Here is a 26,208-nt window from a genome sequence, read left to right as displayed (position 1 = left end):
TGAATTGCAAACTATGTAGTTAAAGGAATCCAATTTGTTAGGAAAGAGAGTCTATCTATTTTAAACCCTGCTCAAAATTGGGCCCAGCATGGGATTCGAATCCAAAGATATTGATGTCCAACTCGAAATGGTTTTATCAATACCAATTAACAGGCAACTTTACAATACAAGTTTAAGGTGGGAATATAGAGAAAAGAGAGAAGAAAAGTCGTTTCACCAAATACTGGGACACTATTATAAAAATAAGTGGAGATGTCCCCAAACCCAAACACCCAATATACTCTATGCTTAAGACTATATCCTGTGAAGATTCACCAAATGGATTAAGGAGAGAGTTTGGAATGTTAAAAGGGAGGTAAGAGGACAAAGCAAATACAACCAAACACTTGTAAATTGCCATAAGAAGGGGGAATAGAGAGCATCAAGAACAAAGTTCTTGGCTCTAATACCATGTTAGGATTGAGCCAAAAGAATTGGATTGTAAAGAATTCTCCTTCTTGTATTACCAAAAAAACAAGAAAAGGACTCTCCTTCTTCTATCTCATTGCATTGCATTGAAACAAAATCATTTATACATAGTGATTAAAATAACCATGAGGAGAATTTACCACCTAAGGCTGCATGCATATAATATACACTATATACAATAATACTGACCCAAGTATAACTTAATCTCACCAAAATGTCTCCTTTTATTTTTTAAATTATAATTTTCATGTTGGTGGTTGGCAGGTCAACTTGCTTATGTCGCATCATCTTGGCTAGCTGTGAGTTCTATCAAACTCTAACAAGCTGTATCCACCAAACTACCTCAATAGGCCACACTAGTTCACGAAAATGACCTATAATAGTATGTCATGGCCTTAATCAAGGCCAGTTTAGCTTAACTACTAATATATTTGAGTTAAATCCTGATAAGTAAAATTTGCGGTCACACATCCAAAATATGTAAAGGTGTTAATGGGCTGGACCTAACTAAAAGTCCAGCCCAAAATGATCCGGCTTTGGCACTTGGGCTAAAACACGGTGGAACCCAATATATATTTAACCTCTCAAAGTTTTGAGCGGCGTCTTGCGGCCATGCCAAATCTCTTATGCTTTACCACCTAAACTCTAGCGCCAATCACTTTGCTAATCCCCAACCTTCTCATCAACAAAGAGCCCCCCATCACCCCATGCTCTTCCCTACCCTTCTGCTACTCTCTATCTCTCTCTCTCATCTCTCTTTCTTTCTCGGCAACCATGGGTGGGTGGAGGAAGTGGAGCTCAGTGAAGAGCCTAATGTGGCTGGGAAAGGGAATGCAGAAAGGAGGAGGAAGAAGGAGGTTCCAAGAAAGACTTCTCATAAGTATATAAGCAGCAAGAGTCTTTCTCACAAGAACAAACAACCAAAAAAAAAGAAAGAAAAGAAAAAGAGAGCAATTTTTGATACTTGTCAATGAAATCAAATGCAGCTTACATGTTTGACATTTTTTATGATGAAAAATAATAGAGAGGACAAACTTGATGAGGGTCAGTTCAGCCTAAATCCAAAATCACCAATCCAATGGTACAAGTGACCAGACAAGAAAATAGATAACAGAAATGGATTGTTTGGATTATTAGTTTGTTGAGGAATTTTCAGAACGATGTATTTTACACGCTAGGTGCAAGTTGGATATTGTAGAGCTCATCATTTGATAATGTGATGGAAAAGAGTAAAACTCTAGGTGCCAAATTTGGGAAAAAAAGCAAAAAAAAAAAAAAAAAAACTTGAATAAAACTTACAAAATTCACGTTTATCTCCTCTACTAATTTTCTTTCCTGTTCTTGTTAAGGCACTGAAAATTTTTTGCTCTTAAAGCATGCTTCTCTACAAAACCATATGACTTTTTGGAGTAGATCAATCGATTTAGAAATTAATTATGATCCTTTTACACCTCAATGACCTTTCAAAAGATCTAGAATCCTCTTTGATGCACGTTGTGTACTATAGATAGTGATACAGCTCTAGATGACTGCCATCATCCGATCATAGAAATGGATGGCTATCAAATAGCATAATATACGGCATGCAAAACACACCGTGCCCCCAATTTGATAGCCGTCCGTCTTTGTTATCGCATAACATGGTATCTCAACTCCTGTTTAATAGCCATTCATCTCTTTGATGGGATAACATGGCATCCAAACTCCTGTGTAATAGCCATCCATCTCTTTTATTCAATGTGATCATTTAATAAATCTCAGCGAGTTATCATTCAATATATCAGAGAAATATTTCTGTAGGAATGAAATGAGCCTGTTTATGTTTTGTTGCTCACTGCCAACTCTAAAGCAAAAGAAAAATTGGAGCATACACTGTTTCAGACATTGCCAAGAAAACAGTAACCATCCTATGGAAATCTAAACACCCGCCAACCCCACTCCCCTCCCTCCACCCCTCTCGAGTGAACATTCTGAGAACAATATTAGTTACAAGGAATTAGTTAGACAGATCATCAGTTGCCAAGGCTAGCATTCCTTCTCATCAATCAGATCCTTCCAGCAATCCTCTCAATCTCTTCTAAGAGGCGCTCCTTTTCTTCCGTCAGGTCCTCGTTTTGCTTCTGAAGCTCTTCAATTTGTTTGGTCTGCTCAGAATCCTTCCTAAAAATTGGACCAAATATTACCCAATCAATAAAACAAAAGGATCTTAGTTTGAGCATGGATTTAAAGAAACACTATGAAGAAATCCAAGAAATTTAGATGTACATGATAGTGTTATGGTCAGGGTTTTTTTTTTTTTTTTTGAAATGAAAAGAGAGAATTTTTTTCATTGTGATGTGGCAACTTTACACAACATGTTTTATGACATTGCACCAGTGCGTTAATTCATGGGTGCAATACTTATTTGCATTATTTTCTTGTTCCAAGTAACATGATATCGGTTTTGACATGATTGGAGTTCATGAGAAAGATATTGAAAGCTTGAACTTACAAAAGTAGCGGCCCCAAGTACAAATTATTGGTAAATAAGGATCCATAAAAACCAATCCCAAATAGTAGTCATAAAACTTGATGGTTGTGCATTTATAACATGATATTGTAATTCTTCCTAAGATTTTCATAAGAATTTCAATGTCAACAATGTAAGTTTGATTCTTATTCATTTCTATCTCCCATCAACAGCTTGCACCCTATGAATCCACACCTTTTATGGAGATAATTTCCAAATGTATGCTGGACATAGGGTCACTTACAAACTTAGCAAATGCCAGACACAACACGAGGATCAACTTTAGTGAAGAAAATAGACAAATGATTCCTATATAATGGAGCTTACCTATTCATAAAAGACAAGTTAAGTTTGAGTGATCGCACTTCCTTCTCAAGATTTTCACAGCGCTTAAGAACTGCCTGCATATCTGATGGTAATGTTGGAGCCGAGTTTCTTTCCTTTGCTTCTGCCATTCTAAACAACCAAGAGAGCAAACAATCAAGATTCCAGCTCATCTAAATACCCATAAACATCAATAATAATAGAATCTGTAATTGACATTGTACATAAATGCAGAGGCATATGTAGGGGACTTGAGTTTAGAAATCAAGGTTCATGATCTAAAATGAACCACTCACCATTTTGGATTGACATATTATGCGGGGAAAGAGATAATTTCAGAATTATTCTTAACTACTTGTTGCACAATTGCATTTTTGAAGATTTGGAACTGTTTCCAATTGGGAAACATGCAGTAGTAGGTTGGGTACTATGCATGCAATCCCAGATATCAACTTGATGGCAATGCCTAGAGTTGAAACGTAGATGTGTCCCCAGGGACAAACATATGCTATGTCTTATTTGTTCTGGATCTAGATAATGCCTTGGGAAGCTTTTGTTCAAAATAACAAAAGCACTATCTTACTGTCTTTGACCCCCAAAATGGAGATGTCTCTCACATAATTTCTATTCCTATGGATCAAAAATTAGCTAAGAAAGATAACTTCAACCTTGTCTGTCCCTTGTTCACTGTCCACAAAACAGAGATGAGAAGAAAAAAATAAATTAGGAGTCTTACACCACTTGTCTGATGAACTTCAGAATCAGGACTGGAACATCTCGACTCCTAAAAACCCATCCCCTTTCTTTTGATTAGGAGAAAGTACCAAATTTGAAGGATCTGCACATACAAACTTCTTGGGCAAATCACTAAGCCAGAACAAGGTTTAAAGACTTCCATTCCTTATGCAGACTCCAGTTAGCAGAAGGGAAACAAACTAATTGAATGTCTTAACTCTTAAGGTTATTTTTTTCCCCAAATATAGGGCAACAACACTTATTTTTATTTATTTTTTAGGGAAAAATGTCTATGACAAAAGTCATGCATCACTCGAGAGGATATAAATGCTATGCTAGTACACAATGGCAAAAAATCTACAATTTTATCCTGGTAAATTTAGATCTGAGACAACCATACAGGCTATCATGTATAACTAATTGTACATAATACTGGCTACCAGAAAGTAAAATGAGATTAGTTTTTCGTTCTTCTGCTATAATCATTTATCATGTAAGACACCAAAGGGGACTGGGTGATGTTTGTGCACATGAACTAGTAGTATGTCAAGCTATTCATGGCAAAAGGACTTAAAATCTGGTTATATTGTTTCTGTGCTTAAAAGATCATAAACATTTAGAGAGACAAAGTAACATATAGAGACTAGAATCCATGATACATAAGTAATTGTGTACTAATACCTAAGTCGATTTCTAGAAGCTTCTTGTACATAAGAAAGAAAATATATTTAAGATTCATCAGAGTAGACATTCAAGCTATATATTACATACTTGCGTGAGCGCTCGACCCTGCGTCTCTTTGTGGGGTCCCCCTTGTCCACTGCATAACTTCTGAAAGTTAGGAATATGATATCGCACTAGAAACAAATTAACTGTTCCTCTAAGCATAAGAAATTTTGTATGCAGAATTTAATTGCATATATATGTTCATTAACTTCAAAATATTTGAAGATGATGCAGAATAAAAATCTCATTGACTATGTTTCCAAAGGACAAGATTCAGATTAAGGGTTTCATAGAAAGGATGATATAAGAATGAAGATAAACATGAATCCAATCAAACAGCAAGGAAATGAGGGGTCAACATTGTGCAAAGTCATTTTATTATGTTACAGATGTGAAATATGGATCTATAAGTTTGCATAACTGAGCATTTGATAAGTTTACCTGAACCCACTGATGATACAGATCCCATCTGAACTAGACTCCCTCTCTGCCAGAAAGCAAAGCGGTAGAGCAGGAAAACTCTTCAAAACCATCCTTTTTAGAAAATAAAATGGCATTCAAAATTACAGATCTTAAAGTTAACTAATAGCATACCTTCCTTTCATCTTTTATATTATTGTCAAAGATCCTTTCCCCATTTTCTGCACACAGAAAGAAACATTCATTACTGACTATATCTGCAGGTGATTTTCCAATTCATGTTTAAACCATTCAAACATATAAGAAACTGATACATCAATTTTATTCTCTCGAGAGGTGAAAGGAATTACAATCTCATACATCCAGCAGAAGATTCGCAAAATCAATATACCTCTTTTAGTTCACCAATACACATGCAACTGATGCTTTTTATGCATAGAACATGGTTTTATGAAATTATAACCACTGACATGACCATCACAGTTTACTTTTTGCGGCCCTTTGATAATGAAAAATGACATAGGAAGAACAGGAACAAGTTTAACAGATAAGTTTTGCTTTTTAAACTCCCATTGCACTACAGATATTCAAGCATCAGATCAGGACCATATTACTATATCAGCAGTTCATATTCTATCTATTTTGATATATTATGGCAAGAATATGGTCCTAGTATATTACTGGAATTTGCTTTCATTCTTCACTGCCAATGTAAGATACCCTAGCAAGGGATCATTAACTATCAGCCAATTTTGCAGTGAGAAAACCAGATTCTAAGATCACATTATAACAAATGTAGCTAGCTATGGAAAGCTAAACCTAATATCTGGTGTTTCTGAAATGTCTAAGAAAATGATTCCAGCATTGAACTTGTTTGTCCATTACTTTGCTAGAAAACCAAAGCTTAATAGTTCTGCAGTAATTTCTTTATGAATTCCAAAAGTGAACCCCTTGCAGCTAGCTGAATATCTGTCTTCCAGGAAATGGCAACAGGTTAGATGATTATTGGAACATATAGGCAGCTACCACACTGCCATGCAGCTCGGAATTCCAAAGGTGTTAGCACCTATTTATATTTTATGGCAGTCCTATTTGTGATGAAACACAACATGCTCAGAGATGAATTAAATGATTGTAGTATAACAAAACTATCATTAACTATAAATACAAGTATTTTCTAAGGTTAGAAGACAAGCCCATCCTAGCTTGTATTGGATGGTGTATTTATGTATCGGGTCTGGGCATAAATCATCAAACTTAAAAGGAAGACAACAGAAGCAAGTATGGATTTGACAAATAACATTAATATATTCGGGGCAATAAACTTCTTTTGGGGAAGCTAACAGATAGTATGCTGAAAGTAAAAGTCACTATTTTACCTTTGAACAATACATAAACAGTTGAAATGATTACATAATATTCTTCTGTTTGAAAAGTGATCAATCGAGGAAAAATTGGGAACTCAGAAGTCCACATTTCAAGAAAAAAGGAACAAACCTTTGGCCTTAATCCCATGGTCTGGAGTTCCATTACCAACATGTTTTCTGGAACTCTCACAAACTGATATAGTTTGTCCTGAATGGGCAGGGCCATCACATACATCAAAACCAGTTGAAAGTGTAGGTGCAGCAGCAGATGATCCACTTTGTGAAGGTTCTTGAGACATTGTCCCCATCTGAATCTGGTTTGGTTGAGTAATAAATCCTTCCATGCTTAGTTCTATTGACCTCTCAGCTATTGGCAAGTTCCCTGAACCTTGCATTTGAACAGAGGATACCAGTTGAAAAGTGCTGGATTGTCCAAGAACCTGATTTGCTGCATCTTGATTAGAGCTCAAATTGGCAGGAACTTGTTGAGCACTATAAAAGCCAAAAGAACTTCCTTCTAAGTTTTCTTTGTTGGCTGGGTTGCCAAGTTTTTTGCGTTCCAGCGTGCCCTTAAGCATACTGACAACAGAAGAAACTGTATCTACAGTTGCCTTTGGAGGGGTGTCAAGGGGAGATGTGGATGAATTGGATGGAGACATGAAATTCAGCAGTTGATTGGACATCTCATCCACCGAGATGCCACAGAAATTACTGGTGCTTGTAAATTCTTGTTTCATTCTGTCGGTACCTTGTCCTGCAGCATTATTTGGAGTTTCTGCAACTGTTGGCATCTGCATATTTTGCATAGCAGCATATCTCCTCCTGAGAGAGATTTCCACATTTTCCTTTAGAACATGTTGCCCGTAAAATAAGACATGTAAGAAACATTGCTATGAAAATTCAAAAGGTACCCCTTGTTATAATTTTAAATTAAGCTCAAATGTAACAATATTGAGAGTGTACCAGAAACAGTTTAAATACTCTGCAGAGGGCACCTAAAAAATAACAAAGTTTTTGCTCCCTTGCTTTAAATTGAATATAAGCTCCTCGGTGCAAATTTGTCTATCACAGAAATCCGATAGGCTGCCTATTGCTGGGACAGTTCGAGCTTTCTAAAATGAGAAATACATGCCTTCTTTGGACATTTATCTAGACTTTTGTATGTGCCCAAACATATGTCAAAACAAGCAAATTAGAATCCTTAGGCTAAGGCTGACTATCCCAATAGATATTTTAACATAGAGGGTTCTCTTATTAAGCTTATTTGCCTGGTATAAGCTTTGAAGAGAACTTAAAACAAATAAGAAGTGTTGATTATGATTATCGATTAGCTCATTTCATAATACACTTAATTATTTAATTAATGGCCCTTTGTTGTAAGCATACACAACATGAGCATACCAGTTAGGTAGAAGAGACGTGCAGTTCAACAGAAAGTCATGCACTGAAACTACAAATACTTTTGTCAGCAAAAAGCAAACAGAGAAAATCCAATAAGAATCTCAATGAATTTTTTTTGGATTGAACATTAATTTTTTTTGGATTGATCCAAAACACATACCGTAGCTCAGAAGAGCGACTTCTAGTCATTGGTTGAGAACTGTGAAACCATGCCTGCATCAAATGCATCCAACTTTTCAATGTAGTTTTTTTTCAATATCACTATGTCCTTGATCTAAATTTGTAGAAAAACCTAACCTTTGCCAAATACAAGTTATCAGCTTGCGTTTGTTGCTCTGCTGCATTCCTGATCAAATGAAAAAAGGTTTTAGTCACCACATAAAGAAGAGTAGCATAGCTCTAACTTGGAATTGAGAATTTTAGTCATTGAGACACCTATATAAACACATTAGATGGAGGAAAAATGATGATAAAATTATCATCCTTCCAAAACTATATTAATTACCACCTACACCTATGGTCAAGGGGTTACTGTTTGGCATTGTCCATGCTACAATACTGTGAATAGAGATACCCGATTAAAGCAATTCTTTTCCTTGCTTTCTTTTTCTTATTTGTGAAGTCCTATACAATCAAGATTGAAGGAATCCAAGACTCCAAACTAGGTAGGAATAGTAGTCAGTTGGCTTTGTAAGTGGACTTCATTAGGTGTCCAAAACATTATGTATGAGATATCATCGAGATTCAAGAAAGGCCCGGGAAGCTTTTCTTCTTTCCCTCCTTTTAGTGTTCTTCTCTTAGTTCTTATTCTACTCCTACTAGTTTATCCCTTATTTTCCATCTTATTTGCTGGTTTATCTGCAGTATAGAATCGGTTCTGTATGATATTAAAATCGGATCGCTCATCCTTCTTAATTTCGTTTACTAATTTACTGTTGTTATTCTTCATAATCACTAAATTCCTTTATAGCTGAATCAATTTTGTGCCAAAATCAAAGCTTGATCCGATGCAAAATACTTTCTTTTATTCTTCTTGAAACTGAATACCAATTTCAGTACTAAGTCACCTAGTTGGACAGCCTCATAGCCCTAGAAGTCATTGGGATTTGGGCAAAACATCCTGAAACCCCAAGGGAAGCAAGACGAACTCTCTCATTCTGCTTTAATTAAGCTTGAGTTCAAATCTGCCCTTTTTCTCTGACCAGGACAGCAAATGCCTAAACCTTCGAAATCATAAGAAACTTTATCACTTTTGGACTACCATTTCACATAAGCAGCTCTAAGCCTAGTGTTCTCTACATCATTATGTTCCCTGTTTACTAACCATACCAATTCTGATGTCTCAACCCTATCAATCCTCTGAGCTAGTTTCAAACCTGAATGGTTCAGGAGTACGCACTACCCAATCTACCAAGCCCACATCCTGCAACTTTCTCCCCAGTTTACTCTCTCTTCTATTATCTCTCCAGTCCCAATGATCACCCCACTTATTTCAAATTTAAATAGTTTGGTAGTACTTTCTTCTCTCTAGTATACCAAGCCCACATCCCAAGGTTGCATATATATGTGGCACATGTCCAGGCTGCCAATCACCATCAAAAGTTAATATGAGCCCTTGATGCAATAACCAATTGTAAAACTAAGCCATTCATGCTAAATTAAATGATCAGATGCATTTGCATATTGTTAATTCTAGTTTATGCAAATGTAACCACAATAAGCAATGAAAAAGGAAATAGAATGAGCCATTTATAAGAGGCATGTAAGTTTAATCATTTTCAAAGTCATTTGCAGAATCAACAGAAAGTTCTGCAAAGTCAACACTTTGAAAAGCTATGATATTATGTATCGAGTGACAATACTAAGCACCAGCTCTAAGCATGAAAAATTTCTGTGGTCAGAAGTCCAGAACAGTATGACAGTTTAAGTTTTGAGTCCAACCATATGGGACTCGATTTAAGTAATAACCAAGAAAAGAAGAAGAAGAAGAAGAAGCACTTGACAGACACACAAGTTACAGTTGAAAGTGCAACACCCAATGATGCACTGATAATATTATAGAAGTCAAGGTTTTGAGTCATGCAGGACTTACTTCCTGCTACCAATTTCATGCCAAGCTGGTAAATAAAAGGTTTTGATAACAATAGTGAAATGAACAATTGCAACATTACATCAAATATTAGTTCTCAAAATATTGGATCAAATATTCAATTACTATCTGAAGATAGAATTCCTTCTCCAATAAAAAACTTCACATATTGTTTATCTAAACTGAGTAAGAGTAGCTATTGTTTCATTGATTGGTTAACTACAATTTATAATATTAAGTTGGTTTGTCAAAGACCACCCACAAACTATCTTTATAGAAGTGAAATAACCACCTGAAAGAATGTTGTGAAAGGTCATTTAAAAGTTCATCAGGCTTGCTTAAATTTTGCTGAGATGAGTTGTCATTGCTAGTTTTCTTTTGAACTGCAACTCCATTTTGTTGGCTTGAAAGAACACCAAGTTCTGTTGATATCCTGCAACTTGCATGAATCAGAAGCTGAAGTCAAGGAGAATTTCAAAGAATATAATAACAGCATAAGATTTTCATTGAAGGGGGATGAAATGATTATTCAGCAGAGATATTAAGAGGTATGACATGTTGGAAATTAAAGCTATGGATGCAAATTCACATAACAAACACAAATAATCAAAAATAAATAAATAAACAAGAATAAATTGAGTAAGAAAAACTAAGCTATAGAGGCATGTTGATGGCATTATTCTTAAAGGTAGATTTCGCATTCCCTAGAGTTAATGACTTGACTCGAAGGGTCCCAATGCATCTACCCTCTAGGATTCATATATAGCAGCACCTTTGTAAAGATGAGCTCCCAACTATGAATGTTTGGTTGAATTGCTTCTGGTTGCCCGTTGCCTCAAAACTAGAGGGGTGTTTTTCAAAGAAGAGAGAAACAGAAAGGTCCTTTTCAGAAAAGGGAAGAGAAACTAATAGATCTATATGTTTTGATGTGAAGGGAAGTCATGTATTTATAGAGGAATCCTTTATGACTAGTCTGGTCAATTGGTCAATGGCAGCGACCATTCAGTCAATGGTAGTGACCATTGAGATATCCAATGGTAAAACTTTCAACAGGCACAGCATATAATGGCTAGTTTCAGATGGATAAAAATAAGTGAGTGTGTTTTAACACCTAAAAGAACAGCAGCCAACATGGCACAGTGGCACACCAAAAATGAGTCCCTACAGCAGGGAAATTAACAATATTGTACTTCAGTTAAAGAACAATCAGGTTACAACAAAGTTTATATAGATTTTATATGAGGAGAGTTAGTTGGAGATTTGCTACTTGAGTAGTATTCAATTGTTACATACAACTGAGAGTTACCGAGGGCATGTTTAAAAGTATAATAAGACCAGCTAAGTTACAGAAATTAGTGTCAGCAATATAGAGATCCAAAAGTTGAATGCACCGCAGATGACAATCCAAAAGATGATGACATTTAGATAAACAAAAGATGAAGTTAAATTGAGGACCAAGAAAGCCTAACAGTACCATTGACAAAAACAAAGTTCAGTGGAATCCAGATCTCCTAAATAGGAGGCAGTCTAGATTTAACCTTCTAAAAAAGAGGCAAAGGGAAGATTTGAAGAGGCTTGGGTGATGAAGGGGATTAAAGTCATGCCCTCCTGCTGAAGATGATGCATTTTTTTTGGCACTGGACAGAATCATTAAAGTTTGGTACAAGCTATCCAGTTTTGGTAGGTGTTGACATTTCATGGCATAAGTTTTTCACATACAGGCTGTTCGAAAATAATGTAAAGATGTACTGTTGGAGGGCAAAACTTTTCAATGCAAGGATTTGGCTGCTAATGTGGTTCATGACTCAAATACATATGAAATTTGAAAGAGAGCATGATTGCTATAACAAAAAATGCGTGTGTAGCAGGGAAAAAAAAATACTAGTGAAAAGGATCTTGCTTGTATTTTCCTTATAATTTTTCCACATGATAACATCATCTTTTTGTGAAAGGACGGGTTGCATTCTATGACTAGTTATTACCACTTGCTAGTAAAATATCTCACAGATAGCTTTGTAAATATATGACACCTAAAAGCATCAGAATTCACAGATCTAATTATTAGGAAAACAAAAAACCAGATTCTAAAGAGTCATTAAGAAATACAGATGAATAAAAAAACTAAACTGGTATCTGTGTATGTAATTCATGATACTTCGCCACAAATAGCAAAGGATGACCAAACAGTTACATTTAACTGAATATAGACATTAACTATATTGGATGACAATTGACAACACCTAGCAATTTTTTACTCATTTCTGGAGACATTACATGCAACTTTTTATTGTTTAGAGGTGTCAGTAAAGTAATATAATTAAATTGTTACATTCCATACTGAAAATGACTTGCAAACTTTTCCCTGACATCTACATATAGCGATCAATATCATTGCCATCAATCTGGAAATATTACAGATGATATTGTTCACATACTTCTTATCCTTATGTATTTCCTCACATATTCTGTTTCAAGTGCTAGAAACTAAACTCATCGAAAGCTTGTGGTTACATCAGATGCAAAGTAATATCCTTTCATGCTATTTCCTGTGTTACATGGACATTCATTTCCAGCTCCTACAATCCATGTTGGATGCATAGTCGAACTGGACAAGTGTTAGACATACTTACCTTTTTTTTCTGATTCCTGCTTCTAAACATTGGTAGAGTTGGAGTCCAACAGTGAATTCAACCCACTATAATAATGATAACAATGACTTTTCGTTGTCTATAGAGATCGGTCAAGAATGTAGGTATTAGAATAACTCTACTAATTTATTTTTTTTTAGATCATTAAGCTAACTGGAAGTTCTAGTGAGAAACATATATATGGGAAGACCTTAACAAATAATATCTTTCTACTACAATATTTAATTTAAATATATATTATCTAAAAACTTAAAAATCATTTTTTACATATCCCTGTATCTCCTTCCTCTTGCTGAGTTAGACACATGGAAGCATGTCCAAATTCGATTCTCGTTTCTGTGTCCATACTACTACAGTACCTACTTCACGTTATAAGATTAAGTAGGATCGTTTTATCCAATTCATGAGTCTTTTCCAGCCAAGCTAGAAAATATCTGGAAGAGTTTACTTAAGTTATGTGCGATGATAAGCTTGTTAATTAGCATGCATACTTTCCTTTAGAGAAGAAAAACTCGATTCCAGTTACTAAACTTGTCTAACATACACCACACTATCATTGAAGGGTATAATTAAGGGACATTAACCATATTGGGAACAAAACCACATACTACTGACTCACCTCCGAGAAGCTTGCCGAGTACGATGAGCTATGCTTGTGGAGTTGTAGCCAGGGATCTGCAAAGATCAAGTAAACATGTGCTCATGGTAGTACTACATCACACAACAAACTAATGATCAGAGTTTCAGATAGCACTATTAGAAGCTTAATGCCATGGCATAGCATAAGTACTTTTTGATCTTCTAAGTTTAACAATCTCCAATCTATTAAACATGATCATGTAACTTCCTTAATAATCTGTCAAGAATTTTACATACAAAACAACCAATGGTGCTTCTGACGTCTCTTGTATCCATGCATTTTTTAGTCATTTTCTCACCTTTTATATTGTATACATTATAAGAAAACCTTGTGTCCATAGAATCATGATGAAATTTAGAAACATACATACCTCTGCATGCATGCATGGAGTATGTAAGCAGACGTATGGACACAGTAGAACACTTTTTTCATTTTCTTTTGGAATCCTATTTTATTCTCCCACTTCTGATTATATCATATACTTCTACTGATAAGTTGTGATCCATAACTGCTCCAAACACATGCGACCAGATTCTAGGGCAAACAGCTCTCACAATGGCAGTTCTATGCACCTACATTGACCCCTCTACAGTCTGGGCTTGGCCCTTTCCCCACCCCACCATATTTTTGCTACTAATGACTAGAACAAAATGAAAAAGATGTTTTGATTAATCTTCTACCAAAATCAACAAGCCATGTCTGCTAGTTCTATAAGTGGAGAAATGAACATTGCGGAAAATTGACTAAGAACAAGCATATTGCTGGCAAACAGATTTACTCTCTGCACCATACTCCTTGATGAAAAATTTCTTAGGTTGATAACTGCAAACACTAACTCGTTCACAACCTTGAAGCACGATCAACAATATATTAATATTGCAAGATAATTATCATATGAATTTCATTTACTTGGCTCATTCTTTGACGTATGGCTCCTCAAAAACCAGTCTGGTTTACAACCAACTTCATGAACGATCACCACTAGGAGAATTATACAGCAAATTACAAATGCAATATCCATCCCTCAACCAAGATGCATCAATTTCAGAACATATATGATAGCAAAATGGTTTTTAAATAATAATGTAAAAAACAGACAAAACATCAGAATTACATCTATAAGATAGAGACAGACTGCAAGCAGCTGTAGTTGCACGAGTTCAGATGAAGGTAATTCTCAAAAAATAACCAAAGAAAACAAATAACGATTTAAATGCTTTAATCAGGAATTTGTTTTATCCTGCATAGAGACCTCTCAAAGAATGAATTTTGTTTTTTTGGCATTATTTCTCACGTTATACATTCCTTTCAATGGTTTTGAGCTGTATTTTCTCAGAAGTGCAGAGTTCCCATAAAGAGGGCATTTAAAGAAATTTCTAGCTGCTACATCACGTATTCTTTACATACTAATTTGTCAGGCCAATCAATTACCAATAACTCTTGCTTATTTTTTTTCTCTACAGTTTTTGAGATGGAGAGAGAACTTTTAACTCTCACTTTGATCACAAGAATTTATTTTCATTTCCATCCTGGATGAGCAACTCAGAAAAAGTTTATCGCGGGTAAAATAGAAAAGGAGGGAACTTTCTATTATGAGCATAACATTCTTATGCTTTAAACTTCTATTCTGGCTTTTGTTGTAGGAGAGGACCAGAAGCGGAAAGAAAGAAAAGGTTAGCAGTTCTTGCCTCTCCATTCATCAGCCAACTGTTGAAAAGCTCTTCGCTGTCTCCTCGAAAGGGCTGTGAGATGTTCTTAAACCCCAGCATCTCCATACTCGGTGCTGAGACTTCAATTGGATTCTCCATCATAGACTTCAGAAAGATCTCCTCACTAGAATTTCTAAACAAGTCTGAGAACCCCCTCCCCTCCATCTCCAATAATCCCTTCACTGTGTCACCACTCTGAGATGTCTGACCTTGCAAAGAATTACTCAATAACCTCTTCTCACTTCAATCCCCGTTCATATCCCCCTCCCATCCATTTCTTTGCAATTTTCTTTAGCAACTACAATGCAGAACCCTCTGAAAGCACCAAAATTAAATCCAATACAGAGAAACCCAATGGACTGTGCGCCCCAAAAATATATACTTGATAATTTAATCAAAAAATTGAATGTGTTCAAAACAAAGGTATATCACGGAGTTTCACACTCAAACTGGAAATTTAAGCCCACTCACCAAACACTATAAGATTTTTCTTCTATCACTAAACTTCAACACCGAAATGGAGAATTAGTTCAAATCAAGACATCCTATCGCTTGTTACTGGATAACAAAAGATCTCAGCTTGACTCCCCGTCAATAAACTGAAAACAAGGAATCAGTATTCGAAATCAAACTTATATCAGCGAACCTAGCATACCCAAAAGGAGAACACCCAAGATTTCTCTCGGATTCGTCGCAAAGAAAGCCCCTGCAGAATAATCAAAAGCCCCGGACACAAAACTTGAGTGGGAGAAAAATGAAATCTGGAATGATCTTATGGTGTGAACACCTTAATATATTATTGCACTGAATTGGATTAAAATATAGTGCAGAGAACGGAATCTTCGAACAGGCCTATTCTTAGATTCCGAAACGGTGCATTGTCTTTTCTTCGAATAGACAGAGAAATTTACAGAAACTAGGTCTTGTGTTGATGTTGGACTATTGGGAGTAAACTTGACCCTTGATGGATCAAAAATAAAGAGATACAAAATATTGGAATAAACGAGTAGATTCGAATACGATAGATTAAATCTGAGTTCTTTCACTTAAAAATTTGTATGCAAAATAGTCTAAAAAATGGCGGGGTGGTGGAATTTGGGTAACCTGGGTGACGGCAGCCATGAAAGGGACCTTGGGTTGTGACCTCCATTGGCGCTCTTATTTTATCATGGCTGATACCGGCCGTTGGGCGGGCCTTGTGGTATTCATAATTGAGAGCAGCTGCTGAGCCTTTTATGCAATGGCCCCTAACCTTTGGCTTTATCTTCTATTTTACCCTTTCATTTAACCCAATCAGTAAAATGTTGGACCCCAACCTGCTTTATAAACAATAGGAGAGTGGACAATCCTCATGTTATTTTGCTAGCTCAGAGGTGATCTAAGGACAAAGGCATTTTTTACCAATTCAATAAAGAAATTGACAAAATTACCAACTAAAAATTTGAAAACAAGCTCACCTTAATAAGTAATAAGAAAATTTTTATTTTTTATTTTTTTTATTCTCTTTCTGGATCAATGAAATAAGTCGTGATCTTGATAACTTTTGCATGATGTGTTAAGTTTCGACGTATCAAAATTACATCCTATCTCATGCCCTTCTCATAGATTTTAAAAAAGTGGCCCAAAGAGATTGGTCACCATGCGAACTTCCTCAATAATCATACTTACTTTGAAATTAATTATCTAACTTTGACACTTTACAGGCTAATCCAACAAACATAAAGCCATTTCACTAAATTCTTTAGTCTAAAATGAAACGAAGCTAGGTTTTGCCCTTCAACCTCTGGCCGACAACAAGAAGTCTTGGTGATGAGCCGGCATGGTCCCATTCAAATAATCTTCTCGAGGAAATTACAAAGTAACTAAAACTTGCATGCACTACCATCTGAACTTCAATGCGGCGCCGGCATCGTCACAGAATTAAATTGTGATTTTAAAATCATATATTAGTATAATACTTTATTACCGATTGATGATGGAAGAGATGACGGTAGAAAGTGATCTCCTTTAGAGTGATTGTTACGTCTTGAAAGCCGGTCAAACTGGTTAGTCTGATGGCCTACCTAATGGACAAGGACATCTTTAAGATATAAGATTACAGAGTTAGTTTTCCTTGCAAAACAAAAAAAAGATGATGGAGGTTGTTTCCAAGAGCTTGAATTATACATTTCAAAAGTTAAGGGACCAGTATTTTCATCTGAAGACGACCTTTGACCAGGGGAATTTCAATCTCTATGCTACGTAACGTTTCGAAAATTTTGGCAATTCAAAGTAATTAGTTTATATTCTGTCCTATTAACAACAGACATCTTCTTTCAACATTGATTTTAATGTCCTTCATGCAAGCATGGATTAATAAATACCAAATACCTCTCTTTCCTCACCAAAACCATTATAACCAACGCTTTACTCTATTTAGAGGTGTTGGGTGGATGTCTGGCCAGGACACCATCTCCCAAGACCTTTTCAGTACCATGCGATGCAGTAGGAAGAAAGAAGAAACAAAACAAAAAAAAACAATCAAAATACTTGGATCAGCCACAAAAAGACTCGCCTCCACGGGGCATGCAAACTTCACTATAAAAAAGAAATTTTACAAAAGGAGATCTCACCCTCAACCCTTGTACACCCAATTCTCTCTCACTAGAAGTTCCTCTCACAAAAGCTCTCTCTCTCTTAAAGACCCCCCTGAACCCCTGAAGTACCTGGCGACCGCTGTCCAGGAGCCTCCTGCTCCTTCTCTCTCAGCACTCTCGCCTCTCTCTCTCTTCTCGGGTTCGTACGGGCTTCGTACGGTGCAAATCCGAACCACCTCTTCCTCTGTTCGTCACAGGATCCTTTTAAAGGGTTAAACAGGGTTTAAACCTAATTAGATTAGGTTTAAGAGTCCTAAACAAGTCAAATCAACCTCTAGAACCATCGGATCGTCACCGAAAATCACCTGGGCCCTCCGATCGCACTCCGATCCACGGAATAGTGCAGTGGACCACGAGAAACGCGTGAGAAACGCCCACACGGTCTACAGGCCCCACCGTGGACCGCCCGATCCACGGTGGACCGGGCCAAAGGGGCCAGCAGGGCCGGCTGGGCTGGGCCGGCCCGCTCCCGCGCGCGGGCCTGCGAGTGGCTGGGCCTCGTGCCCGCCTGGGTCGCGCGTCCTGTGCAGGCCTGGGTCGCGCGTCCCGCGCGCCGCCGCCTGCGGCCGCGCCACTGCCGCCCGCCGCCGGTCGCCGGCGGTCCTCCGCCGTCTTGATTCTCGTGCCGACTTCAAAAGCTCGTATCTCCTCTATCCGAGCTCCGTTTCAGGTGATCTTGGTCTCGTTGGACTCCATTTTTCACCGCGAACCTCACTGTGGCTTAATGTGGGCTGAATCTTGAGGCATCAAATTCTAACAATCTCCACCTCGACTCGATATTCGGCCACCTCCAAACTCTGAGAGCTTCTGGATCTCCTCGCCCCCATGCCATGGGGCAATCGCCTGCTGATCATGGATGGGCAAACATGGGAGTCGAGCCAGGCTACTCGATCCCATCTCCGTCGTATGCTATACTCCTCCTGACCTGAGACCTACTCGGGGCATCATCCTGCGGCAATAGGAATCTCACCTTGCGACGTTGCCTCTTGTCCTCCCGAGTCTCCTGTCTCGTGCCCGATCCACCTCCTGGAGCTCCACCTCTCTCTGGACTCCACCTGGCTCCCGAAGCTCCACCTCGCATTGGGCTCCCTGCCAGGTAATAATGTCCTCTGCTCCTCTTCTTCCCCTCCAGTACAATTTTATCGCCGCATAGCACCCTCAGGATTCCTCCACCAGCTACCGTCCTGTAGCCTCTTGAATCCAGTCTGCTAAGTGAGATAAGATTCTGCCTGAAATCGGGTATGTATCGGACCTCCCCCAATCTCCTCACTGCACCGTCATGTGTCCTCCAGCTGACCGTCCCAATGCCTCTGATCGCACAGCTCGATCCATCCGGCAAATATACAGTGTCCTCACTATTCTCCAGGGAGTCAAACTGGTCCTCTCTGCAACATACATGATAGGGGCATGCAGAATCTAATATCCACTGCTGGGAAGAAGTAGATACCTCGTCAGATATCTCGAGGACATCTCCATCTAAATCACTGCTGGCCGTCGCTACAGCAGCCACCATCCGATTTTTAAGTTGAGGGCAATCTCTGGCTAGATGCCCCAACTCCTCACACCGGTAACACCTGATTTTGCTCAAGTCCCTCCTGAACTTAGACCGCTCTCGTTGTGATCTCCTGTCGCTTCATCTATTGCCTCCTGCTCTTCCAGAAGCCACCAAAGCTGAGCTACTGCCACCTGAGCTCGAAGCTGGGTTCTCCCTCCTGAGAACCTCATTTTGGAGTATCTCCACGGTGACCTCATCCATCTTGATAGTGCTCTTCCCCACTAGAAGAGCAGTCACCAAGGACTCGTACGAAGGGGGAAGCGACGCCAGCAAAACCAGTGCCCTGGTCTTCTCCTCAACGTTCTCGCCAACGCTGAGAAGGTCGGTGAGGATCTTCTGAAAATGGCTCAAATGCTCCTGCACGCTCTGTCCCTCAGTCATCCGCAGTTGGTAAAACTGCCTCCAGAGGAAAAATGTGTTGGTGAGAGACTTCGCCATGTATAACTCCTCGAGCTTCGACCACAGCACCATCGGAGAAGTCTCGCTTAGCATATAGATCACCACCTCATCTGCCAGGTACATGCGGATGGTACTCACCGCCTGCATCTGTAGCTGTTTCCAATCCCGCACCTCCATGGTGGTCGGCTTCTCATCACACAAGAGAGCATCGATCAACTCCTGTTGGATGAACACGTCCTTCACCCTTGCCTGCCACAAGGAGAAATTGCTCTTACCATCGAACTTGTTGATCTCCATCTTGATTGTTCCTGTCTTCTCCATCTTCAGTTTTGCTCACCACCACTGCAATCTGCGTACTTGTATCGCCTTGCTCTGATACCACTTGTTGGGTGGATGTCTGGCCAGGACACCACCTTCCAAGACCTTTTCAGTACCACGCGATGCAGCAGGAAGAAAGAAGAAACAAAATAAAAAAAATAATCAAAATACGTGGATCAGCCATAAAAGGGCTCTTACCCTTGCCTGATACCATCGAACTTGTTGATCTCCATCTTGATTGTTCATGTCTTCTCCATCTTCAGTCTTGCTCACCACCACTGCAATCTGCGTCCTTGTACCGCCTTGCTCTGATACCACTTGTTGGTTGGATGTCTGGCCAGCACACCACCTCCCAAGACCTTTTCAGTACCACGCGATGCAGCAGGAAGAAAGAAGAAACAAAATAAAAAAAAACAATCAAAATACGTGGATCAGCCACAAAAGGACTCGCCTCTACGGGACATGCAAACTTCACTATGAAAAAGAAATTTTACAAGAGGAGACCTCACCCTCAACCCTTGTACACCCAATTCTCTCTCACTAGAAATTCCCCTTACAAAAGCTCTCTTTTGAAGACCCCCCCTGAACCCCTGAAGTGCCTGGCGACCGCTGTCCAGGAGCCTCCTGCTCTTTCTCTCTCAGCACTCTCGTCTCTCTCTCTCTTCTCAGGTTCGTATGGGCTTCGTACGGTGCAAATCCGAACCACCTCTTCCTCTGTTCGTCATAGGACCTTTTTAAAGGGTTAAACAGGGTTTAAACCTAATTAGATTAGGTTTAAGAGTCATAAACAAGCCAAATCAACCTCCTGAACCGTCGGATCGTCACCGAAAATCATCTGGGCCCTCCGATCATGCTTCGATCCACGGAATAGTACTGTGAACCGCGAAAAACGTGTGGAAAATGCCCACGCGATCCACAGGCCCCGCCGTGGACCGCCCGGTCCACGGTGGACTGGGGCAAAGGGGCCAGCAGGGCCGGCTGGGCTGAGCCGGCCCGCTCCCACGCGCGGGCTTGCGCGCGCCTGGGCCGCACACCTGGCTGGGCCGTGCGCCCGCCTGGGCCGCGAGCCTGTGTCGCGGGCCTAGGTCGAGCGTCCCGCATGCCGCCGCCGGTTGCCGGCGGTCTTCTGCCGTCTCGATTCTCATGCCGACTTCAAAAGCTCGTATCTCCTCCATCCGATCTCCGTTTCAGGTGATCTTGGTCTTGTTGGATTTCGTTTTTCGCCGCGAACCTCGCTGTAGACTCAATGTGGGCTGAATCTCGAGGCGTCAAATCCTAACAAGAGGAGCATTGATGCCATACACATGCATGCACGAGAAAAAGAATAACTCATCATAGGGGTTTGCATGCAAGCATGGATAAATTAAAATGAATAACACATCTTTACCGACCATGGTCATTTCATCCCTGCTTCATTCTCTTTTGGTAAGGTTTCTCGCAGACATATGCAAAACTATCTTGGGTCAGTCGATGTTGGAGGAGCTTGGGTAAAGACTTTATAGCTCGGTTGGTTTCTCGGGTTGGCCGGCGTTGGAAGGGCTTAGGTAAGACTTTTGTCGCTCGGTGGATCAGGCCAGGTTTACAGGCCTCAATAAAAATGAGTTTGGACTTTGCTTGATAAGTTTAGCCTGACAATGTTTGATGTATAATTACACGTACATGTATATGTACATCTTATAAACTATATGCTATATATTTAAATTTAAAATAAAGGTTAAGAGGGAAGAAGTGGAAAATCATAAAATCTGGAATTCTAATTCATAGGTCGTGTTTTCTCTCTGTCCCTCCCACTAATGGGACCAACTTAATCAAATCAGGTTGGACCCAGACCTGATGGAGTTTTGCAAAAACCATTTTGATGTGAATATTTCTTGATCTTTTTGTTTCTAAGAAAATGCTCAGAGAAATAATGGTACGCGGGGGTCTTGCAGACAGAGAGAGGAAAGAGATGCGCTGAGGTGAAATGGCTTTTTTTTTTTCTTTTTCTTCTTTTTCTTATTTTTTTTTCTTTTTGTGTGAGAAGTTTGGAGGAAGTCAGTCTCCCCCCCTGGGATTATATTATAGCGGAGGTGAAAGAGTGTTGTCAACGAACGACTTCTCAACGTCCTATCGGGGATACAATGAACGATGACTTTACTCTTTAGATGGACTTCAGCCCGGCAAGAATGACTGCATTGGAGTCGTACTTGAATGAATTTGAAAGATCAGCCAGGATGCGTGCGCGAAACGATCGCCCTATTTTTTATCCACATTCCCGTGCCCCCGATGACCCCATCTCTTTGTTGGTATTTTTTTTAAATATTATTTTTTTAAAATTTATTTCTCAAAATATACCAAAACACAAACTTATTTGTAGATCTATGGTGGTTTTGATGCCAACGGTGAAATCGTGGGTTGCCGGTGGTGAAATCATGGGAACTCGGACTGCTGACTTGATTTGGTAGCCATGATTTCATCTCACTTTTCCCCCAACCGCAGTCTCTCTTTCTCCCCACCACGCTGACCGCCACTCATGCTTCCTCTCTTGAATCCCGACCCCCTGGCACCTGATGGTCTCTCTCTTGAATCCTGGCCCCCTGCTTCCCACTATTCTGATCGTCGTCCAATGGTTCCTCTCTTGAATCCTGGTCCCCATGCTCCCCACCATTCCGATCGCCATCCGGTGGTTCCTTTCTTGAATCTCGACCCTCCTGCTCCCTACCACTCTGACCGCCAACCGATTGTCCCTCTCTTGAATACCGACCTCCTGATCCCCACCACTCTAACCGCCACCTGTGGTCGTCGTCCCCCCTCCTCCGGCATGCTCCCCATCCTCCATTCGGCCCCACCCTACTCCCCATCCACTCCTCCAACCAACCCCGATGTTCCCCGATCCTCTGATTGGGCCCCCACTCCCCCCTCTCCGATCAGCCCCCTTCTTCCCCACGATAAGTCTTCCCCTACTTTAACTTTTCAATTTAGGCTCAAAAAATAACTTGAGTTTGTATTGATTTTGGAACTTAAATGGCACGAATAAAATTGGTACAATATCTAAACTTGGTTAAACATGAGGAGGTAATTATGATTCCCGATTGAGTTATTGAGTTTAGATTCTGCTGATTAGGTAGATTAGGTTAGGTTAAGGATAAAATCTAACATCAAATATCTAAATCTTGCAACTTTAATCCAAGATAATCTAGCCTTAAGTTGTGCTACGTTAATTGGATTAAATTTGATTGAATAAACATCCTAAGAAAATTTAAACATTTATATTGTTTTAAAATATATTGGAGTAATGCGTTGATTATTCATTAATTCTAATAGTACACTAAAATATAAATTAAAAAGGTTCAAGATATAAAATCATATAATAGATGAGTAATCTATATAAAATATAAATATTAACTATTTATTATGTATACAATAGGTTGGGTTGTGTTAATCCCAATTGGTTTGAGTTTGGTTAGGGTCGGATTTACTTTAGGTTGAAGGTCAAACCTAACTCAATTTTACTTGAGGTGAAGTTGGGATTAATTTTTGAATCACCCATATTCATAAAAATCTGTGGAGGAGGTGGATAAGTTCATGTTGAGCCCAAACAAGTTGCATATCTAGTTTTAATTGAAGCCAACTTCCTATTGGAAGTCGAGATGTAATGGCAAACTAACAACGATCTTGTACTATACATGAAATTCAAGTTAGTTGTTAACACTACAAATGTCTTACTTCTAGTTACATCTAGAATTTGATGAGAATATGATTCATGCTAGCAAGCATACATCAACAGATTTAATTTTGGGTTAGTTGTTAGTTGACATGACATCAAAGTTTAGGTTATTGAAGATCATGAGTTCAAATTTTTCTATGTAGATTATTTATTCTAGTTGTTAGAAATCATAAGTTCAAATTCCTTTTATTCAACTTATTTATTTAATGACAAGATAATGGAAGCTTTTTATTCAATATAGTTAAGCATCCCGACTTTTATTTGGATTTTCTTAAATTTTATAGTAGTTGATTTATTTAACGTACGCATGGTGATTTTCTTCTATGCATGTTGCACTTACTCACTTTATTATATATGTAGTGAAATATAGGAGAAACAGTCATGATCTTATGCTATATTAATGGTTCTATGGTTAACGGACCATATAGAATAGAGTACATTGGGCGACCATAAAAAGCTATTAGAATTAAATATAGAATAAAATTTGAAAAATTAGAGGATAAGTTATATAGAGTCTTCCATACAGATGGAAGAAAAAAAGAATAATGATAATATATAGATATTATACAATTGTGCAGCCAACAGTATTGAAGTATGAACCTGTTTCGATTACCGAAGGTGAAGATATCGAGATTATCTTTTCAATTGTAAGTTTATATTTTTATTTGTCCGGTATAGAGTTATATCTAGATATGCAACCCATTGAAGACACCGAACCTATTCTTGATCAGGATGATTATGAAGTAGCTATTCGGGACGTAGGAATGACAACTCAGGGGAGCAAACAAACTAGAGCCTCTAGTCCCTACATAGTTGATAATGTATTAGTGGATATCGCTTCAAGATATACAGAGGATCAGTTCCCTACAATGGTTGGTGATGTGCCAAATACTATTATCAGACAAGCTTTAATTTATACAATTGTCAATGATAAGGTTCATATAGATAATCAACTATTAAAGAAGATGATGTATCAAATAAAGATGACATAGACGATGATGCTCAGTAAGCTAATACATCACATGATGTGGAGTGCCCACTCTTATTATAGAGCATCCAAATTTTTCAATATTTGAAGCTCCTTCTAGAATATTCAGAAGCATTGATTGGGCGGCTACTAATATATTAATTTTTTCTGAATTGCAGGCACAGTATAGTATCAAAAAAAAGATGATGAGTTATGTAAAGGGCTAAGGTGGAATTGCAAACTCCAGTAAAATAATATTTCATTGACATACATCATGTATTTAAGATAGCTGAGTCGAAACCAAAGCTTTGGATGGTTAAATGTAAAAAAAGAAAGTTAGGATACAATTAGATGTTTTGAGTAATTAAGCAGTATGATTATTTTGAAATCACATGATATGTTGGTCTGTATATATATGTTTCAGCTTTACTTTCTTAAGATCATTCTAAGTTTGATTCAAACTTTATTGCTAATGAAATATAGAATCTTGTAAAAGAAGTATTCATAATTTTTGTCATCGACATTGGTGTAGTCATAAAGAATAGATTCAACTACATATTCAATTATAGAAAGCTATGGAAGGTGAAGTAAAAAGTAGTGGCCTTAATATATAGAGATTGGGATTAGTTATATGACTTGTTGCCGAAGTGGTTACATATTGTAGAGAAATTTAACACTGGTTCTTGGATAAAATTGATTAGCACTCCTATCTGTCATCCAGTATATGCTGCATTTGATCATATTTTTTGGGCCTTTGCACCATCAATTGAAGGTTTTCAATATTGTAGACCAATAATCAATATTGATGCTATATTCTTGTATGGTAAGTACTGAAAGAAGTTGATGATTGCAACTATTGTGGATGGAAATAATCAAAATTTTTTACTTACATTTGCTATAGTAGATGAAGAGCCTATTGATACATGAGATTAGTTCTTAACTTGCCTAAAATATTTTGTTACATCATGTTAGAATATTTGTCTAATTTCAAATTAGCATATAGGTATACTATCCGCTATACAAAATGAATATCTTGGTGGGCAACCACCTAATGCATATCATGTATTACGTGAGCAACTTCAATACAAGGTTCTGAGATTCAAGATGGAGAGATTTTGATAAAAAAAATTGATATAAAAATACAAGTTACGAAATTCAATAAGTACATGAGAAAGATTGAAAATGTGAATTCGGTGATTGAATGAAATCTCTATAGACAAATGGTCCTTTACATGTGATGATGATTGAAGATTTAGAATGATGACTACTAATTTGTATGAATATTTCAATGGAGTATTCAAAAATGCTTATTTTTTATCGATAATTTTATTGGTGCAACAGACATTCTTTCAGCTTGTATCATATTTTGATAGTCAACATGCTCAGATAGAGGATGCATTAAATAAAAATGAAAGATTTTTTTTTTTGCTATAACTTATGTGATCGCCAACCAATCCAAAGCTATATCCCATAATGTTACAAAATTTGATAGGACAAGTGGGATGTTTCAAGTAAAAATGGTGTTCCGTGAGCCTTATATGAATAAGGGCAACAACACTCAGGTGAACAATAATACAAAATCTTTTTTTAT

General features: G+C 38.2%; 1 protein-coding gene across 5 annotated transcripts; it reads right to left on the bottom strand.

Annotated features, from left to right (window-relative positions):
* Window positions 1-2,211: 2,211 nt before the first annotated feature.
* LOC105059269 (protein CYCLOPS) lies at window positions 2,212-16,228 on the bottom strand. Of its 5 annotated transcripts, none has more exons than XM_019855364.3 (11): window positions 16,141-16,228; window positions 13,307-13,362; window positions 10,332-10,478; window positions 8,248-8,296; window positions 8,111-8,163; window positions 6,680-7,371; window positions 5,357-5,403; window positions 5,204-5,249; window positions 4,808-4,856; window positions 3,305-3,433; window positions 2,212-2,628 (listed from the first exon to the last, which is right to left on the bottom strand). In XM_019855364.3, exons 1-11 carry the CDS (start codon window positions 16,156-16,158, stop codon window positions 2,514-2,516), a joined length of 1,401 nt encoding a protein of 466 aa, XP_019710923.1. In that variant the 5' UTR covers window positions 16,159-16,228; the 3' UTR covers window positions 2,212-2,513. The 5 variants fall into 5 exon arrangements, with proteins under 5 accessions (XP_019710923.1, XP_029116104.1, XP_029116105.1 ...); XM_029260271.2 differs by lacking the exon at window positions 16,141-16,228 and adding an exon at window positions 15,016-16,123; XM_029260272.2 differs by lacking the exon at window positions 16,141-16,228 and adding an exon at window positions 15,016-15,279 and having other exon boundaries at window positions 10,332-10,472.
* Window positions 16,229-26,208: the final 9,980 nt, after the last annotated feature.

This window comes from Elaeis guineensis, chromosome 16, assembly GCF_000442705.2.
Source record: "Elaeis guineensis isolate ETL-2024a chromosome 16, EG11, whole genome shotgun sequence".
Taxonomy (NCBI): Eukaryota; Viridiplantae; Streptophyta; class Magnoliopsida; order Arecales; family Arecaceae; genus Elaeis; species Elaeis guineensis.
Note: the sequence above shows the minus strand (reverse complement) of the source record. Positions and strands in the feature narration are given on the sequence as shown.

Bases quoted from the DNA above. Each gene is read 5' to 3' on its own strand.
- LOC105059269 (XM_029260271.2), bottom strand. From the start codon at position 15,201: ATGGAGGGGAGGGGGTTCTCAGACTTGTTTAGAAATTCTAGTGAGGAG. The intron at 10,479-13,306 runs GTGAGTCAGTAG...GATTCATGCAAG, and splicing joins ACTCGGCAAGCTTCTCGGAG to TTGCAGGATATCAACAGAAC. The intron at 5,404-6,679 runs GTTTGTTCCTTT...TTCTGTGTGCAG, and splicing joins CCATGGGATTAAGGCCAAAG to AAAATGGGGAAAGGATCTTT.